Source organism: Diaphorina citri, unplaced genomic scaffold (assembly GCF_000475195.1).
Source record: "Diaphorina citri unplaced genomic scaffold, Diaci psyllid genome assembly version 1.1 scaffold1660, whole genome shotgun sequence".
NCBI classification, from domain to species: domain Eukaryota; kingdom Metazoa; phylum Arthropoda; class Insecta; order Hemiptera; family Psyllidae; genus Diaphorina; species Diaphorina citri.
Window position 1 is genome coordinate 1376 of NW_007379086.1, and position 19896 is coordinate 21271.

At 39.9% G+C, this 19896-nt stretch overlaps 4 protein-coding genes across 4 annotated transcripts in view; 2 read left to right on the forward strand and 2 right to left on the reverse strand.

Annotated features, from left to right (window-relative positions):
- Positions 1-59: 59 nt before the first annotated feature.
- LOC113470546 (hillarin-like) lies at positions 60-2448 on the reverse strand (the record flags this gene model as incomplete). The annotated part of the gene is made up of 3 exons (XM_026829067.1): positions 2406-2448; positions 705-801; positions 60-268 (listed from the first exon to the last, which is right to left on the reverse strand). Coding segments are annotated over exons 1-3 (349 nt in total), but the record flags the coding sequence as incomplete, so codon positions are not given.
- Positions 2449-3088: 640 nt separating this feature from the next.
- On the reverse strand, positions 3089-4012 carry LOC103516767 (hillarin-like). The gene is made up of 2 exons (XM_026829068.1): positions 3889-4012; positions 3089-3294 (listed from the first exon to the last, which is right to left on the reverse strand). The coding sequence occupies exons 1-2, from the start codon at positions 3976-3978 to the stop codon at positions 3094-3096; spliced, it is 291 nt and encodes a 96-aa protein (XP_026684869.1). The 5' UTR covers positions 3979-4012; the 3' UTR covers positions 3089-3093.
- Positions 4013-4646: 634 nt separating this feature from the next.
- LOC113470548 (protein SGT1 homolog) lies at positions 4647-5048 on the forward strand (the record flags this gene model as incomplete). The annotated part of the gene is made up of 1 exon (XM_026829070.1): positions 4647-5048. A coding segment is annotated over one exon (402 nt), but the record flags the coding sequence as incomplete, so codon positions are not given.
- Positions 5049-18122: 13074 nt separating this feature from the next.
- Positions 18123-19896, forward strand: part of LOC103516770 — a 20221-nt gene continuing 18447 nt past the window's right edge. The window contains exon 1 of the mRNA XM_026829071.1: positions 18123-18246. Within this exon, the coding sequence (XP_026684872.1) occupies positions 18135-18246 (112 nt within the window). The 5' untranslated portion in view covers positions 18123-18134. The remainder of the gene's footprint in view (positions 18247-19896) is intronic.

Consider the following 19896-nt stretch of genomic DNA (forward strand, 5'->3'; position numbering starts at 1 on the left):
TAAGTGTGAAAACTTCAACCTCACTTCATTCGGTCAGAAAAATAGTCATTAGTACTCACCCGTCTGGTCCGTGTACATGACTGCCTTGGTGTTGGTGTCGGGGAAGTACAGGCCGTATCTGAAGAATAGGGATCGCACAAAGGGTAACTCTTCAAAATCCCGCAGCGAGATGGACGTCTTCAGCAGTTGCCATTCTGGCTGCAGAGGGAAAAACTCGTATATGAACTCGCGCGGGTCCGTGAGAAAATAGTGGTCGTCGTATTCATATCTGAAATACGGGAATATCAGAAAATATTGGATTAGAACTATGATGAAAAATATGCATTCCAGTGTTAAAACGCCTTTGTCGAAAAAAAAAGAAAACAAAATATGGTAACCAAGAAAGAAACTATAATTCTTTTTCCCCGATTAAGGCGCTTTAAATTTACGAGCCAGCCTAGTTAGTTTGGGTAGTACCGGGTTTGCCTTGTAAGCGCTAGGGCGTGGGTTCAATTTCCGTCCGGCGCGAACTTTATCTCAAACAGATAAGGTTTGTTTTCGCCTGGCTTTCTCCTATCCTGTCTCCCTTCTCTCTTCGCTTTCGGGACAATAAGACCTTAGCAGTTCCAGTTCCCTCTCTTTTAATCTAATTAAATTAATCGCGGCCACGAGGTAGGGAAGAACAGCTCCCCGAATCAGACCTTTTGGATGACATCTTCACTCACCTTAAACTATCTGACTTTCCTTTGGCTCCCACCTTCAGCACCTGCTTTGCACTGTCCAAATGCCTGGCTCCCCAATTACACTGTACAAACCGCCATACTAAGAGTAGGATATCAGGAGTAGTAGGACACTAGGAAATTATACCTCCTAGGAGGTTTGGGTGGAAGAGCTTCTCCAGAAAAAACCCTGCCACTTAAAAGAAAGCCATAAAAAATGTCTACCCGGGATTTTTAACGACCAGTGGTGGTCCAAATTAACATCGAACTTGCTACTGGGGGGAAAAAGCCCCATAATTCTCACGTACCATTCGACACTGGTCTGAGTTTCCCACTAATATAGTGTATGTAGAAACTACTCCGGTATCAGCTATAAGTTTGTTCTCTGTTCTCCGGTATCAGCTATAAGTTTGTTACACTATCGTACCTACCAGTCCGTTATGCACTTTTCATATTGTTAGAGAAATAGGTAATTAGGTATTGGATACATACGTATACGAGCAGTAGATACGCGTACAATAAAAACCCACGGAAGAAATATTTAGGTATACCTGGTCATGTAGGTTCTATATGACGAGTATACCTGCAATAAGAAATTCAATGTCTGTAATAATAGTGCTTATTTATACTGCTCGCATAGGACTGAAAAGTCCCTTTACTCCAGCAGTAGGCTACTACTATTATTGTGGTCAAAAAGAAATATTTAGGTATACCTGGTCATGTAGGTTCTATATGACGAGTATACCTGCAATAAGAAATTCAATGTCTGTACCCATTTACTGTCTTCATAGTAGGTACCTATATCTCTTTCTGTCATACTCATTCATACCCAGTGTGTTTGATGTAAAGTGGAACCCTATATCATTTGAATTTCATTAAAAACTGTGGTCCCCATAAAGAGTAAATGAACAATAATTTGAAAATCTTGACTGCAAAGGCCTTGTTACTGAATTGTATCAAAATGAAAGCAATAAATAAAATAAAATGTCAAGCGCCTTGACCACTACACCACCGAGGCTGTACTCATTTGATGTCTTCATAGTACCTATATCTCTTTCTGTCATACTCATTCATACCCAGTGTGTTTGATGTAAAGTGGAACCCTATAACATTTGAATTTCATTAAAAACTGTGGTCCCCATAAAGAGTAAATGAACAATAATTTGAAAATCTTGACTGCAAAGGCCTTGTTACTGAATTGTATCAAAGTGAAAGCAATAAATAAAATAAAATCTCGAAATACTGCATTTTAGACAGCCCATTTCGCAGCACTCTTATAACTTGAGAGCATTTACGGACCCCTCCTTGTATAGACAGAAAAAAAAGTTTCATTTTAGCCCAATTGCCTCTTTAAGTTCGGGGAGTTACTTTTCAGACGTCCTATTAGGTGTGTCGGGAGGCGCGCGAACGTCAAGAGACCTATATTAACAACAAACAGAGTTTCGAGGTATGAAAGCAATAAATAAAATAAAATCTCGAAATACTGCATTTTAGACAGCCTATTTCGCAGCACTCTTATAACTTGAGAGCATTTACGGACCCCTCCTTGTATAGACAGAAAAAAAGTTTCATTTTAGCCCAATTGCCTCTTTAAGTTCGGAGAGTTACTTTTCTGACGTCCTATTAGGTGTGTCGGGAGGCGCGCGAACGTCAAAACCTATATTAACAACAAACAGAGTTTCGAGGTTTTTAAATCACACCACTCACCTTTCATGTTCCAGCAGTTGTCTCGTGAGGGATTCCGTTTCATTTTAGCCCAATTGCCTCTTTAAGTTCGGAGAGTTACTTTTCAGACGTCCTATTAGGTGTGTCGGGAGGCGCGCGAACGTCAAGAGACCTATATTAACAACAAACAGAGTTTCGAGGTTTTTAAATCACACCACTCACCTTTCATGTTCCAGCAGTTGTCTCGTGAGGGATTCCTTCTTCCTCTCCTTGGGGTCATATTAATCTCCAAATCGTCATTTAAAGAACCTCCTGCTTCCGAAACCAGTGTTATACCCACTCGGCCACCGAAACTATGTATAAAGGAATTTTATTTGTGGCATAAATGCTTGTCACAAATGTCGTTCCCCGCTTAATGCATTACGCTAAATATTTTGACTTGACTTGGACTCGAACCACCAACCTCCAGATCCGAAGTCCACCACGCTAACCACTGAGGTTGGTTGAAACTATGTATACTCAGCAAAAGAGGAAATATTTTGCTTGTATCACTCACCGTTCATGTTCAAGCAGTTGTCTCGTGAGGGATTCCTTTTTCCTCTCCTTAGGGTCATATTAATCTCCAAATCGTCATTTAAAGAACCTCCTGCTTCCGAAACCAGTGTTATACCCACTCGGCCACCGAAACTATGTATACTCAGCAAAAGAGGAAATATTTTGCTTGTATCACTCACCGTTCATGTTCAAGCAGTTGTCTCGTGAGGGATTCCTTCTTCTTGTCCCGCCTTAGGGTCATGTTCTTCTCCAAATCCTCTCTCTCCTGTTGTAATTTGAGGGTGAGGACCTTCTGATCTTCTCCCCGTTTCCGTTTGGTCTGGAGTTCTCGCTCGAAACGAATGGTGAGTCGTTCCAACTCCTTCTCCCACTCATCCTGGAGGAGAAAAACAAATCAAAATCAAATATTTTTTCGTTCAAGATTATTTGAGCTGCTATAAGGAAGGCTCCTCAAGGACTATCCACCAAAGAACTCAAAAAGCGCAAGGTGGAAGGATCCAAGAAGAACCAGAAGGAATTCCTTGAACTTTTTTTTTCAAGAGGTTTGACAGAGGGAACTGTAACTGCTAAGGTCCTGTTGTCCCGAAATCAAAGAGAGAAGGAAGACAGGATAGGAGAAAGCCAGCCGTTCCGAGAACGAACATTACCATGCTCAAATCCGCGAAGCCCTGGGAGCGCGCAGCGCGACCATATGCACAAAAAATTCCCGAAGGGACAAACCCAGCTTGTTCTTCTTCGCGTTTTCTCGTGTTCAGACGGGGTCGGTGTTTTTCGTCAGCCTCTCAATCAGTCCGAGCTAGGGTGATTGATTTGGGCTGACATTTGGTTTTGGCTACAAAAAATTTCCTAGTGGATGTCCTTCGCACTCAACCTTTGCTATTTCGTTAGCAAGGGAAATTTCAGGCTGGTATCCTTCCTGTTTAAAGTCCCCCAGCCAGACTAGATCCAAATTCAAAAGTATGTAACTTACCCTAAATTCTTGCTTTATCCTGTTATCCTCTTCTTCTCTCTGTCGGGCAAATATCCTGTACAAGTCATCTTCTTCTTGCCGGTGTTTCATTTCCAGTCGCGTCTGTTCATCTTTGTCCTGGGAACACGAGAAATGAAACAGGTTGAAAAATTTACCTAATTTTTTTCAAACAAAGGAAATATAGTTCTGTTGGATTTGGAACTAGAGAAATGAAACACATTGGAAAATTAGAGCTGGAAAAATCAAATTGTACCGTTGTTAGAATGGAATTAGAAAAATGAAATACATTGGGAGGGTCAGAAATAGAAAATTCAAAATGTTGCAACTGGAACTAGAGAAATGAAGCAGAATGTGTGTTTTTTTTTTTTTTTTTTTTTTTTTTTTTTTTTTTTTTTTTTTAAAAAAATTTTTTTTTTTTTTTTTTTTTTTTTTCTCTTTTTTGGTAAATTGTTGTATTTCTGTTCTTTTGAATTAATTATCAACAAAATCTGTAGTACCTAGTACTGGTACTGATTGCCATATCTTCGGTATGCTACGTTGCAGCTAATTGACTCGTACATACATAGGTACACTTTATCAAACTTCATAATATTTATGGTTCGTTTTTTATCCCTTCTCCTCTCTTTGTCTCCTTGTGTAACATTTACTTTGAATGAGTATTCTCTTCTTTTTCATTTAAGTTGTCGTTTTTGTCGCATAGAACAGGGGAGGAGGAGGAGCGTTAATTTGTTTTGTTCTAGAACTTAAATGTGGTATAAATTGTGTTTTCTAGAAGGATATTAACAGGATCTTCTGATGTTTCTGTTGCAGGTACCGCCCCTCCTCCCCCCACTCCCACTGTACAAAACATTCGACACAATTGGTATCAGACAGAGAAACAAGTAGTGGTAGATGCCCTTATCAAACAAGCGAAAGCAGAAACTACTCAGGTTAATATAGATCAGAATAGCGTGGACATAGTCGTCACCCTAGACCCGTCCTCTTCCACTCAACACAGACTTCATCTAAACCTCTACCGTCCCATAGATCCAACAACTTCAAGCTTCCGAATACTTGGCACAAAAATAGAAGTCAAACTTGCAAAGACAAGTGACGAACGATGGAGTGATTTGGAAGCCAAGGAAGAAACAAAAGCCCCTAGCGCGCCCAAAACCCCTTACAAAAGAAGAAATAGACATAGATATAGGTACAGGGTGCGCCAGAAAAACACTGACAACGGCTCATGTTTTTCTGGCGCACCCTGTATTAAGGCATACTCGAATATTAATTAGAAAGGGCAAAGTCACCATCACACCTTCCAAATTTTGATTTCGGAATGTTCGATTATTTAAGAGTGTTGTTATGTTGTTCCATATCTGTAATTCTAAATCCAATTCCAATTCATCAGCATGGGTTCATTAATAAATTCCTCAGTTCTTTATTTCTTGTATTCTTGAACCATGGGACCATGTAGTTGTAGCGTCAGTCATGTGAGGTATGCTGAGCTTATAAAGTAAAAGTACATAGATTTTATTTATCAAAGTTGAGTAAAAGTACATTGTAAATCAATGTTAGGTAAAAGTACATACAAGTGTGTAGATAATACATACATCCTACCTACATAATTATACATAAGATTCTTTAGTACATTATCTGGCAAAGATTTTTTTTTTTTTAAGATGAGTGTTCCACCGCCGTTTTTATTTCGTAGCAATGAAACAACTGCTACATTAGACGCATGTGGCCTGTGTGGAGGCTGGAACCGGTTGGGGCTTCCAAGGGAGGGGGAATTTGGAGCGTTTTGATTAACCAATTGGTTGGCCTCGGCGACGAGACTTTTGTGCAACTTTCGACGCTGCTTCTTGGACAAACCCGCAATTCCTTTTGTTTGAACCCCACTCCCCCTCGCTGGTTCATTGTTTTATTAGGCATTTGCACCTCCGGGAGGATAGAATGGGAGTGGGGCTCCAAAACCACTAGTCATACTGATTCATTGGGTTCGTTTGAGGCCACCACTGCGGACACTGAAACCACTGCGGAAACATTGTATTCCTTATATTGTTGTTTCTGTTCTTATCCATGTTGTAAAGAGAGTAAAATAATTACAATAGTAAAAGAAGTTCCGAAACTAAATTTGGAAATAAAATAATAAATTAAACTTTAAAATTCGTATATTTTTTCCGTTTCTAAAACTGCAGCTGGCTGAAATGCCGAAATCACAGTCACAGCCATTTCGGAATGCTAGTGAAAATTGAGTGGTAGACGCTCGTACACTAGACACTCGTAAAATGATACTATAGGTCAGGGCCCTATGCCCTATCCAGGATTTTGTCGAGGGGGGAGTTTTATACGGGACTAACCTCGAAAAATGTACGGTTCGGCCGTTATTCAAGACTAATACAGTTTGGAAAAAAGCTCAAAAATGTTCACTCTTCTCAGGATTTTAGTTTTCAGCAAAAGTCAATCAAACTTTGCAGAGAGGTTCTTTATAAAATGTAGATCAAAAGTCTCCTTGGGACGAACTTCGAGAAACGTACGGTTCGGCTGTTATTCAAGACTCTAATTTTGAAAAAAGCTGAAAAATGTTAACTCTTCTCAGGACTTTAGTTTTCGAGACCCTGAAAACAAGAATGAAATTGTAATGGTATTCTTAATGCCTTGTCAATTAACTGAACGTTGGACAATCACAAAAACCGATTGATCCCAATTTTGTACCATTTGTTTTAAGGTCATGTACCAGATATTAAATAATAATATACCTAATAATAATAAATAAAGAAATAAACTTAGGAAGACTAGAGTATTAGTACCTACCTACTAATGCAGGTAATTTCGTTCAGGACAGCCACACTACCATCACGTTACGTCACGTCACGTCACGTGACTTGGATGACTTCAAAATTGAATCAGATGGCTTAATCCAAGAGCGAAACCGAGTACCCTCATTGTGGCCTCGGCCATAAAGGTTTGTCCAAACATAGTCGACAGAGTCGACTGAAACCGTACACTGCCTCGACAACATATACGTAGATTCACCTCTTCTCCTCGTCGATCGACGGCGTCGACCATGTGTGGACACAGACAGCTTAAGTGGTATCAATACCCTCAGGTTGAGATACGCTGATATGCTGATACCTAACTAGTACCTAGACTCTGCTTACCGATACTATAGACAGATGCTGTCAGCAGCAGGCACTACGTAACAGCGTAATAAGTTTTTTAAGATACGTAAGAGAGGTACTTCAGGGCTGTCTAATATGGGACCGCGGGGTTATATGTGGCCCACGAATGAGCCTAAATTAAAATGAGCACTGGTCAATTAACAACAGGTTCAATCCGAGCCGAGGTATGGTATTTCTTCCTCTTTTATTTGGGTCTTAAAAGAGCCATTATGGAGCTCTAAGGGGTAAGTGGTACTTGGTAGAGAACGCCTTAACCTCGCCTAGTGTTACTTTCTAATCAAAAGAGTCTATTGTTTCCAGTGTGTATAGGTAAGTAGGTAATGCTTTATTTAGACTGTCAACCAGAAGTCCCTTTTAAAAACCATAAAATCAAATAGCCAGTAGTCTCCTCTGCAATAAAAGTGTTGCAGAATATATAGAGCTGTAATAGCAATAAAACTGGTCCAGACAGACGATAATCTATCACTTATTATTAATTGTTCTAAAATACTACTTTTATTGAGTAAATACCGTCACTTTTGCCTTTTAAGTGTTGTTCTAAAATACTACTTTTAGTATACAGGGTGGAAGGAGTGATATATCCCGGACCACAATCTAAACTCTTGGCTTGAGCAATCTGATTGGTTAAAAAGTTTGAAATCAACCAATCAGATTGCTTAATCCAAAAGGTAAACTTTAATTCAATCTCAACACTGTGGTCCTGACCACTTTTTGGGTCAAAATAAGACTTTCGCATTATGTTTGGTAAGTAGGTGCATTCATTTTAGTACACCCTGTAAGTAAATTAAAAGTTACTTCATAGAAGATAATTGAAATTACTAGGGACTTATACAGAAGTTGCAGGTGATTATGGTCAATTTGTACAGTTGTGGAATCATCTTAATCCTTGATTGACGACTCGGTAACTTTGTGAAGATCCATTTTATTTTAACTATTGGATTGTATGGAAAACGAATAATATATGTAGGATTGTAGGTCCTACTACGTTTTCCTACGAACTACGGACGAAGACTACGGATTAAGCAGCGCGCAGACTGATCATACACTTCCAACACTTCAGACATTTCCGACAAATTTTGTATTTTGCTTCCTATGTTAAGTAATGGTAGTATGTCGGAAGTGTTGGAAATGTCTGAAACGGATAGGTGTGCGGACTACCATTATATGTACCTAACATAGGAAGCAAAATACAAAATTTGTCGGAAATGTCTGAAGTGTTGGAAGTGTATGATCAGTCTGCGCAGTGCTTTACGGTGCAGAAGGTCCCGGGTTCGAATCCCACCATCGACAAAAATTTGTACTCGTTTTTCGATTGCAAATATTTCAACGGGTTACTTTCTGTGTTGGCTTTTCCCTGTCTTAGGTGGGTTTTTAGTGACGAGTAAAAACCCCTTAGCAGTCATAGTGACGTAAAAAAAAAAAAAAATCTCTCTCTTGTATGATGAATAAGTTCTAGACTAATCTAGACAAACAAGCCAAACAATGCAGACAAGCACTTTACCTTAACAAGAGCTTTGAAACCACATCATTGACTGGCAGTAAGTACCTACAACCTGCCTGAACCTTCATAGTACAGAACTACAGACTCTTCGAACTGGCTCAATACGATAACCATTCATTAACCATAATACACCGTATACCATTGTAGTAATTTTAAAACAGTCGAACTTGTACAAGCTGGAGAGTTTTTTTTTTTTTTAAGAGGTTTGACAGAGGGAACTGTAACTGCTAAGGACATATCGTCCCCAAATCGAAGAGAGAAGGAGGACAGGATAGGAGAAAGCCAGCCGTTCCGAGAACGACCTTATCTGATAGGGATAAAGTTAGGTCCGGGTGCGAGTCAAAACTGAGTTCTAATCAGTTAAAAAAAAAGATTGTCCTTTGGGACCACTTTCGCATTACTTCAAGGCACATTCTTTTACATCAATGCCTATTGCCTATCCAAGAACGGAAAAAATTCGGTCAGAAAATTTCCGCCCTGGCCGGGATTCGAAGCCAGGAGTTCTAATCAGCCTATCCAGATTCGACTGTAACAGTAACTTGTAACTTTTGGTGACGTCACTGTTACAGTTTAGATACCGTGCTTGAAATTCCGAGCTTATTGCGGCAACCAGGTTGAAACTAGGAGAGCAAAGTGCAAGTTACAGACTCTCAGGTCTGCACAACATTTTTTTTTTAGTTCAATATTCCATTTTATTTATGTATTTTTTATTTTTCATAACCAAATATATAATCGATTCCCGCCCGGGGCGGATTTTATCCTGATGGTATAATGTTCGTTCTCGGAACGGCTGGCTTTCTCCTATCCTGTCTTCCTTCTCAATAACAAAGATATCTCCTGTTTTAAATCACAGATGCTGCTGGGTCATAAATTGAACCTATTTCAAGATCAACCTATCCACATATTGCATGTATCTAAAACAGAAAGGTTGGTTACCATAGTTAGAAATGATCTTTCATTTTGTAACCAAAGTTGCCAATTATTGTTAGCAGCCTTCTATTTTCCATTTTTAGATGTTGCCAAAGTGACCGTGATTGTTGCCAAACTGATGCCCTTTACTGAAAGTTGTGGATATACAGAATATAGAAAGTGACCTTTGGAATAAAACACTTATTTTGTAACCAAAGTTGCCAATTATTGTTAGAAGCCTTCTATTTTCCATTTATAGATGTTGCCAGAGTGACCGTGATTGTTGCCAAACTGATGCCCTTTACTGAAAGTTGTGGATATACAGAATATAGAAAGTGACCTTTGGAATAAAACACTATAGATGTTGCCAAAGTGACCGTGATTGTTGCCAAACTGATGCCCTTTACTGAAAGTTGTGTAAATACAGAATATAGAAAGTGACCTTTGGAATAAAACACTGGCAACAAACCATTCTTGGAACCAATAAAAATGCTTGAAACCAAACTAAACTGTTTATTTGAAAGCTGATTATTTTTTGGAGTCTAAACTATTGTAAAGTACTGAAAATAGTAATGAAATTACTCTTACATATTTGTACCTAGGTTTACAGTGAGTAAACCAGATAATATGCTTGAAACCAAACTAAACTGTTTATTTGAAATCTGATTTTTTTTTTTAAAGTCTAAACTATTGTAAAGTACTGAAAATAGTAATGAAATTACTCTTACATATTTGTACCTAGGTTTACAGTGAGTAAACCAAATAATTTTACATCTAGAATTCTAAATAGCAAACCTGTAAACAAACTACAAAGGACCAAAAAGGTAGTTCTGTTACTGTTGGTCGATATTGCTACATCAGGTACATGTTCCATGAAAGTATGGACTAATGAAAATCATTAATGTAGGGCAGCCATCTTGTAAACAAAACAAACCTCTTTAAGAAAAGGTTGAAAATTCTTTGAACATCTCTGCGGTCCAAAATTCAAGGCCCGCGCCCGTTTGCCAATCTGGCCAGTCCTGAACTGAAAGAAATACCATTAGAATGACTAGCGGACCTGAAACACACAGATCATAAGTCTGATTCCTCTCAGTTTGTGCTGGTAAACAAAAGTTACTTTTATTTATTCCATCTACTTTCGTGGAGCAAGCTACAACTGATTGTTAATATTCAGATTATTCAGTAGTGACTGTGTCAAGTAGAGTTGTACTTTAATATGCAATTTGCTATACATATGATTGTAAAATGTCAAGGAATAATATCAGTAGAACTGGTTGAAAATTCTTTGACCATCTCTGCGGTCCAAAATACAAGGCCCGCGCCCGTTTGCCAATCTGGTCAGTCCTGAACTGAAAGAAATACCATTAGAATGACTAGCGGACCTGAAACACACAGATCATAAGTCTGATTCCTCTCAGTTTGTGCTGATTTTGGTTCTAGTTGGCTGACAACGTGTTGATATTCAAGATAATGCTATGCACCTGCTAATGCTAATGCTTCCTACAGGTTTATTTAAATAGAGACTTTCCAATAGATCAGTTGCGCTTACTTGGGTGATGTTTCAAAGTCATAGAGCAGGAAAAATGAGGACCAACGGATTTTTTCTTTTTCTTCTAAGACTTCTAGATACCAAGATAAATCGATTTAAAAAATACCGGTAAATCGTGAACTTTGACGTCACGGCATACGCTCCCGTAGGCGATGAATATGTAGTTAAATAGTATGTATTACTGACACTCTTGTTCTGAGAGCATTTAAAGTTTTTTTTTTTTTCTTTTTTTTTAAGAGGTTTTACAGAGGGAGCTGTAACTGCTATGGTCTTATCGTCCTGAAATCGAAGAGAGAAGGAAGACAGGATAGGAGAAAGCCAGCCGTTCCGAGAACGAACATTATCCCAGCAGGATAAAACCCGCCCCGGGCGGGAATCGAACCCGCGGCCTAGCGCTTACAAGGCAGACGCACTACCAACTAAGCTAACTAGGCTGGACGGGCGGGAATCGAACCCGCGGCCTAGCGCTTACAAGGCAGACGCACTACCAACTAAGCTAACTAGGCTGGCACACATTTAAAGTTTAAATCTGAGGAAAGGTCGTACTCTAGCCCAGCTTAGCCTAACTTCTTGGCTTCTTACTAAGGTAAGCTGTGCTTCGTACAAAGTACTGCAGATAAATGTCCCGAGCAAAGCTCCCTCGCAGGCAACACATTAATGTGTTTGTGCACTTGCGTTTCTGCGCATTGCTTTCTGTTCCTCCGCAAGCGTGCTTGCATACTGGCGCTACCTAGCGGACGAAAAAAACAACTGCGTAAAATCTGACGTCACACATCTTTGAACTCTTTCATTAGAACAGAAAATACAAATTGAATTTTCGACTTTTTACAGTTATTTTTTCGGAGTTTTGAACTCAGATTTGGATTTTTCTCAACTTTTTACATAGGAATCGACCATTTATTTATAATTTTTACCCATTTGCAACTGCTCCATTGGAAGAAAAGTATTTGGACAGTCAGTGTAGTTAGCTTGGAGGATAGCGCGTTAAGCGCGTCTACCTTGTAAGCGCTTCCCCCCCGGGATGAAGTTTATCCCGTACAGATAAGGTTCGTTCTCGGAACGACTGGCTTTCTCCTATTCTTTTCTACTTTCTTGAGCTTTGTCCACACGTAGGCGACGTCGTCGATCGACGTCGACTGAAACCGTACACACTGCCTCGACAACATATATTCATCTCACCTTGTAAGTCGACGGCGTGTCGACTATGTGTGTGCACAGCTTTAGATTTCGGACGATAAGACCTCAGCAGTTACAGCCTCCTCAACAAAACCTCAGGTATTACAGAGTTGGAAAAATCGGGGGTTTATTGATTTGAGGGGTAGAAAACCCTTTGGTTAAAAACCATTCATTCTATTACCAGAGCTGACCTATAGAAAAGGTTGTCATTGTGTTAGTGCTGAGAAGAGGTTCAATTAGGTCAGTTACTAGTTGCTATGTAGTTAAATAGTATGATGTATTACTGACACTCTGGTTTTGAGAGCATTTAAAGTTTAAACCTGAGGAAAGGTCGTACTCTAGCCCAGCTTAGCCTAACTTCTTGGCTTCTTACTAAGGTAAGCTGTGCTTCGTACAAAGTACTGCAGAGTCAGTTACTAGTTGCTATACAATAGTTAAATAGTATGTATTACTGACACTCTGGTTCTGAGAGCATTTAAAGTTTAAATCTGAGGAAAGGTCGTACTCTAACCCAGCTTAGCCTAACTTCTTGGCTTCTTACTAAGGTAAGCTGTGCTTCGTACAAAGTACTGCAGAGTCTTAATTATTACCATGGGACTGCTAAGTCTTAAGCTGACAGTCCTGAGCAATAACTTGTACTGAACAGTACTACAGAGTCTTAATTATTACCATGGGACTGCTAAGTCTTAAGCTGACAGTCCTGAGCAATAACTTATACTGAGCAGTACTGCAGAGTCTTACACTCGTATTTATGAACAAGAATGATCGTTCTTAGATCAGTCTCAAGTCAAAATTGACCAATCAAATGCCTTGGGACTATGCTTAGCACGAACTTATGAGCCAGCATTTTGTTCATAAATATGGGTGTTAATTATTACCATGGGACTGCTAAGTCTTAAGCTGACAGTTCTGAGCAATAACTTATACTGAACAGTACTACAGAGTCTTAATTATTACCATGGGACTGCTAAGTCTTGAGCTGACAGTCCTGAGCAATAACTTATTCTGAACAGTACTACAGACTATTAATTATTACCATGGGACTGCTAAGTCTTAAGCTGACAGTCCTGAGCAATAACTTATACTGAACAGTACTGCAGAGTCTTAATTATTCACTCTGTAGTACTGTTCAGTATAAGTTATTGCTCAGGACTGTCAGCTTAAGACTTAGCAGTCCCATGGTAATAATTAAGACTCTGCAGTACTTTGTACGAAGCACAGCTTACCTTAGTAAGAAGCCAAGAAGTTAGGCTAAGCTGGGCTAGAGTACGATACTGCAGAGTCTTAATTATTACCATGGGACTGCTAAGTCTTAAGCTGACGGTCCTGAGCAATAACTTATACTGAACAGTACTGCAGAGTCTTAATTATTACCATGGGACTGCTAAGTCTTAAGCTGACAGTCCTGAACAATAACTTATACTGAACAGTACCTACTACAAAGTCTTAATTATTACCATGGGACTGCTAAGTCTTAAGCTGACAGTCCTGAGCAATAACTGCAGACGGATTCCTTCCTAGCATTAAAAGGAATTTCAGAGCTTTTTTCGTATAGTCTTAAGCTGACAGTCCTGAGCAATAACTTATACTGTGCAGTATTGCAGAGTCTTAATTATTACCATTGGACTGCTAAGTCTTAAAGCTGACAGTCCTGAGCCATAACTTATACTGAACAGTACTGCAGACGGATTCCTTCCTAGCATTAAAAGGAATTTCAGAGCTTTTTTCGTAACGACGAAACTACTACATTGGACTTTACGGGCCTGTGTCGTAGCATGTCCATCCCTAGTCTACCCCTCATTAGATAGGCGAGAAGGGATACAATATGTAGGATGTATTTAGGTGCTGAAAGTAGCTCGGTGAAATATCAATCGAAAACGAAATGCAAGTGCATTTTTTTTTTGTCTGCATTGCAAGCAAGCGTGTCATCACTGGGCCAACCATGCCCCCAAATACTACCAAAGCTTAGTCCTTGGTAAAAGCAAACTAGAATCCAGAGCTATACTGATACTATACAAGCACTGTACTCAGTTGAGCATAAATAATCACCAATTACCGATATTCCTCTACTAAAAGCTTGTTTCGTATTGTTTACAAAGTTTCAAGATCTCAGATCGGCCCTCAGGTTACGAAGTGTCCGTTAGTTGTAATGGTTTTGGTTTTTATTAAGTCTGCATTGCAAGCAAGCGTGTCATCACTGGGCTAACCGTACCAAAGCTTAGTCCTTGGTAAAAGCAAACTAGAATCCAGAGCTATACTGATACTATACAAGCAATGTACAGATGTACTCAGTTGAGCATAAATAATCACCAATTACCGATATTCCTCTACTAAAAGCTTGGTTCGTATTGTTTACAAAGTTTCAAGATCTCAGATCGGCCCTCAGGTTACGAAGTGTCCGTTAGTTGTAATGGTTTTGGTTTTTATCAACAATCACGACTCTGAACAGAATAGGGCGCCTTATCACGAATCGGTTTGACTGGACTAGAAATAGAATGGGGAGCCTTATCACTTATCACGAATCGCTTTGACTGGACTACAAAGCCGTCAAATACGCCAAAAGCTGCGAAATGGAGTAACAGTAAAGTTGCGATGAAAGTGGATTCTAGTTTGATTAGAATATACCTTGTTTGCCCTGCTGAGATAGGTCTAAAGGTGTGTCCACACATAGATTTGTTCTGCTGAGATAGGTCTAAAGGTGTGTCCACACATAGATTTGTCCTGCTGAGATAGGTCTAAAGGTGTGTCCACACATAAATTTGTCCTGCTGAGATAGGTCTAAAGGTGTGTCCACACATAAATTTGTCCTGCTGAGATAGGTCTAAAGGTGTGTCCACACATAAATTTGTCCTGCTGAGATAGGTCTAAAGGTGTGTCCACACATAAATTTGTCCTGCTGAGATAGGTCTAAAGGTGTGTCCACACATAAATTTGTCCTGCTGAGATAGGTCTAAAGGTGTGTCCACACATAAATTTGTCCTGCTGAGATAGGTCTAAAGGTGTGTCCACACATAAATTTGTCCTGCTGAGATAGGTCTAAAGGTGTGTCCACACATAAATTTGTCCTGCTGAGATAGGTCTAAAGGTGTGTCCACACATAAATTTGTCCTGCTGAGATAGGTCTAAAGGTGTGTCCACACATAAATTTGTCCTGCTGAGATAGGTCTAAAGGTGTGTCCACACATAAATTTGTCCTGCTGAGATAGGTCTAAAGGTGTGTCCACACATAAATTTGTCCTGCTGAGATAGGTCTAAAGGTGTGTCCACACATAAATTTGTCCTGCTGAGATAGGTCTAAAGGTGTGTCCACACATAAATTTGTCCTGCTGAGATAGGTCTAAAGGTGTGTCCACACATAAATTTGTCCTGCTGAGATAGGTCTAAAGGTGTGTCCACACATAAATTTGTCCTGCTGAGATAGGTCTAAAGGTGTGTCCACACATAAATTTGTCCTGCTGAGATAGGTCTAAAGGTGTGTCCACACATAAATTTGTCCTGCTGAGATAGGTCTAAAGGTGTGTCCACACATAAATTTGTCCTGCTGAGATAGGTCTAAAGGTGTGTCTCCAACTGTGACTGTGAGAAGTACGTATTGTGTCTCTTTTCGCTCATCTGATGAAGTGCTTATTACGGGATGGGCATGCTGCAACTCAGACTAAACGAATCTGATGTAGCAGTTGTTTCATTTGCTATGAAATTAAAACGGCGCGACGATGAAACACTTCTTTTATAGCTAGGGCTGATAGAGAGTGTTTCTTTCTTAAATAAGAAAGTAACTTCTTTTTCCGACAGTTATTTAGGTAGTTAAAAGTTAGTCAATAAAGTCTGATTTTCTTATAGTGTTTTTATTTGCTTCTAAGAACTACTAGATTGTCAGCGACCATGACGTGTGTATGGTTTATCGGTTTATCAAAAAATCAAAGAGAGGCATCACTTTTGGACCCATCACTTTTGCGGTGTTTAACATATCATCAAAGAGATTTTGTTTCCCCAACATGAATCTATAACCTACTCATTAAGCACTTATCTCTGTAAACCTAACTATTAGATGGTTATGGACCTATTATTTTCGTCTTAGTCCATTCCGAGTCTATTGTTATTCGTGAGGTCTTCTTCTTCTGCTTGGGTCTTGGGGACGTGAGTTTCTTCCTAAGGCAAATCTCATTTGTCCGTTTGGTATGAATCATCATTCTGCCATTTTCTTTTCGTGGGACGTGAGTTTCTTCCTAAGGCAAATCTCATTTGTCCGTTTGGTATGAATCATCATTCTGCCATTTTCTTTTCGTGATGGAATGTAAATTAAAGTAGATACGGTTCGTCAGTACATGTACATATTCAAGTTTCAAGTAGGTACTGTTGTCGTAGGAATACGTAAAATTAAAATATAACAAAAAAGTATTTAATTTTAAAACTTTCAAGGCAGGTTCACACGCTATGTCGTATTGTATTGGTTAAATGGGAGCGTAAGTCAGCCTAATTAGCCTGAAAAGTAGCGTCAGCCTAGTTACTCTAGTTAGCCTCAAAAGTAGCGCCTGCCTTGGAAAAATTAAAATATAACAAAAAAGTAAAAATCGTCTTAAATTTTAAAACTTTCAAGGCAGGTTCACACGCTATGTCGTATTGTATTGGTTAAATCCCATCAAATAAATGGGAGCGTAACCTGAAAAGTTTAAAATTAAAATATAACAAAAAAGTAAAAATCGTCTTTACTTTTAAAACTTTCAAGGCAGGTTCACACGCTATGTCGTATTGTATTGGTTAAATCCCATCAAATAAATGGGAGCGTAAGTCAGCCTAATTAGCCTGAAAAGTAGCGTCAGCCTAGTTACTCTAGTTAGCCTCAAAAGTAGCGCCTGTCTTGTACGCAATAGGTCGCGGATTTAATTCCTTTCCGGGGCAAAATTTATCATGGACAGATACAGTTCGTTCCCGGAACGGCTGGCTTTCTGCTATCCTCTCATCCTTCGCTCTTCAATTTCGGGACGATAAGAACTCTGATGTTATTCCGTCAAACCTCTTTCAAAAAGGCATGTTTTTGTATGTGATTTTTTTTCCCCTCAATTTCATCACTGTTTTGTTATAATTCTCTTACAATATTGGATGAACTCGTAACTACAACCAGATCATGTTGAGATGTAGTTGATAGCAGAACTATATCTCTGTTCTGTACTTCTACTTTCAACTCTTTTGACCTCACGAGTTGTGTGCACAATAACGATTGAGTGCAGTTCACAGCGGGCAAAAAATAGGCCAGAAAAATACGAAGTTTAACGAGAATAGAATTGAAAACGTCCTCTGATGTTATTCCGTCAAACCTCTTTCAAAAAGGCATGTTTTTTTATGTGATTTTTTTCCCTCGATTTCATCACTATTTTGTTATAATTCTCTTACAATATTGGATGAACTCGTAACTACAACTACAACTAGATCATGTTGAGATGTAGTTGATAGCAGAACTATATCTCTGCTCTCTACTTCTATTTTCAACTCTTTTGACCTCACGAGTTGAGTGCACAATAACGATTGAGTGCAGTTCACAGCGGGCAAAAAATAGGCCAGAAAAATACGAAGTTTAACGAGAATAGAATTGAAAACGTGTGAACCATTTCAAATGATAAAAAGAAAGTAATCTCCGCCTCCGTGGTCGAGTGGTTATCACACTAGGCTTTGCATGTTGGAGGTCCCAGGTTCGATTGCCGGCGAGGGTCGAAGTTTTTTCGGCTCTGTGCTTGGAGTTCCAGGTACTCCTAGCCTTGTGAACACAAATGATTATGAGATTGACTCAATCCTGAGTTTGTAGTATCTCTCCGCCCCGCCAAGTCAAAATTTGACCGCTTTGAACTACGGCTCAAATCTTGCGATCTCATCTCATTGAAATGGGTGACTTTTCTAGCGAAATTGATTTTGTCTAACCCCTCATTCTGATCTTGTGGTTTCAGATGGCGCCAGCATGACTCTGAGTATGAGTTCGACTCTCAGCACCAACTCAACTTTAGTGGAAACCGTCTCTATCAACTATGAGGATTTCAATGAGAGCTTTCTAACTTGTGGAACATGTCTGTGTAAGTATGGTGAAGTCTGGACCATACAAAGTTGGATGTACCAGTTATCGACACCCCTTCTGATGTTTACAAAAAAGCAATTATTTTGTATGATGGAGGTTTAATGTCACTGTTGTCTTGGAAAGTACAGCGCCTGCTTTGTAAGCGCTAAATCAAGCGTTCGATTCCCGCCCGGGGCGAACTTTATCATAAACACATGAAGTTCGTACTCGTTACGACTGATAGAGAAATCCTATCCTGTCCTTCTCTCTGAGATTTTGAGACGATAAGACCTCCGTTGTTACAGTTCCCTCTATCAAACCTCTTGGGGGTTAAAGAGGAAGTAGACGAAAGAAAAAAGTAATAAAATGGTAATTTTTACTTTGTTTATTTTTATGAAAGCTAAACACGCTTTACCTACTATGGGTTCCCATTAAGCCAACACTATGGGTTCCCATTCCCATTAGCCCATAAGTCCCTTCACGGAAGTAGATTATAAATACTTTAACTCGAACTGAGGAGGGTTCTTAAATTTCTAATATCCATATCTTACGTCATAACATCCATATCTCAAGTGAACAATATTATGAATCTCTGTCATCACTACCTCATAGAGAATACCTCCTTCTACTAGACCTCCCTCTGTGGTGTTCTAATTCGGTGCTACGGTATTCTAATTTATATTCAGAAGTCCCCTGTGAGGAGATGATACTAAGAATAGAGCGATAATAAAACAGAGTGACAAATAACGCACAGATTGTCGTAAAGTGGAGCACTTTATTTTACATTGGACTACACGCATTTAAAAGTAAAAGATTTAAAAGGAGGACAGGATAGGAGAAAGCCAGCCGTTCCGAGAACGAACCATATCTGTTTAGAATAAAGTTTGTCCCGAGCGAAAATCAAACCTGCGACCTAGCGCTCACAAGGCAGACGCGTTACCTTCCCAGCTACATAACTAGGCTGCCAGGAAGAAATCATAAAAGAAGGTAGTTGGTGGTACAAAATGTACCTACCTAATAGAAACGAATTTCACTGTTTTAAATTGTGTTGAGCCAGCCGCTCACGCTCAGACCATCTGACAGACCATGGTGGGTCTGACAGACCATGGTGGGTCTGACAGACCATGGTGGGTCTGACAGACCATGGTGGGTCTGACAGACCATGGTGGGTCTGACAGACCATGGTGGGTCTGACAGACCATGGTGGGTCTGACAGACCATGGTGGGTCTGACAGACCATGGTGGGTCTGACAGACCATGGTGGGTCTGACAGACCATGGTGGGTCTGACAGACCATGGTGGGTCTGACAGACCATGGTGGGTCTGACAGACCATGGTGGGTCTGACAGACCATGGTGGGTCTGACAGACCATGGTGGGTCTGACAGACCATGGTGGGTCTGACAGACCATGGTGGGTCTGACAGACCATGGTGGGTCTGACAGACCATGGTGAGTCTGACAGACCATGGTGGGTCTGACAGACCATGGTGGGGCTGACAGACCATGGTGAGTCTGACAGACCATGGTGGGTCTGACAGACCATGGTGGGGCTGACAGACCATGGTGAGTCTGACAGACCATGGTGGGTCTGACAGACCATGGTGGGGCTGACAGACCATGGTGAGTCTGACAGACCATGGTGGGTCTGACAGACCATGGTGGGGCTGA

Bases quoted from the DNA above. Each gene is read 5' to 3' on its own strand.
- LOC103516767 (XM_026829068.1), bottom strand. From the start codon at position 3,978: ATGAAACACCGGCAAGAAGAAGATGACTTGTACAGGATATTTGCCCGA. The intron at 3,295-3,888 runs GTAAGTTACATA...TTTCTCCTCCAG, and splicing joins GGATAAAGCAAGAATTTAGG to GATGAGTGGGAGAAGGAGTT.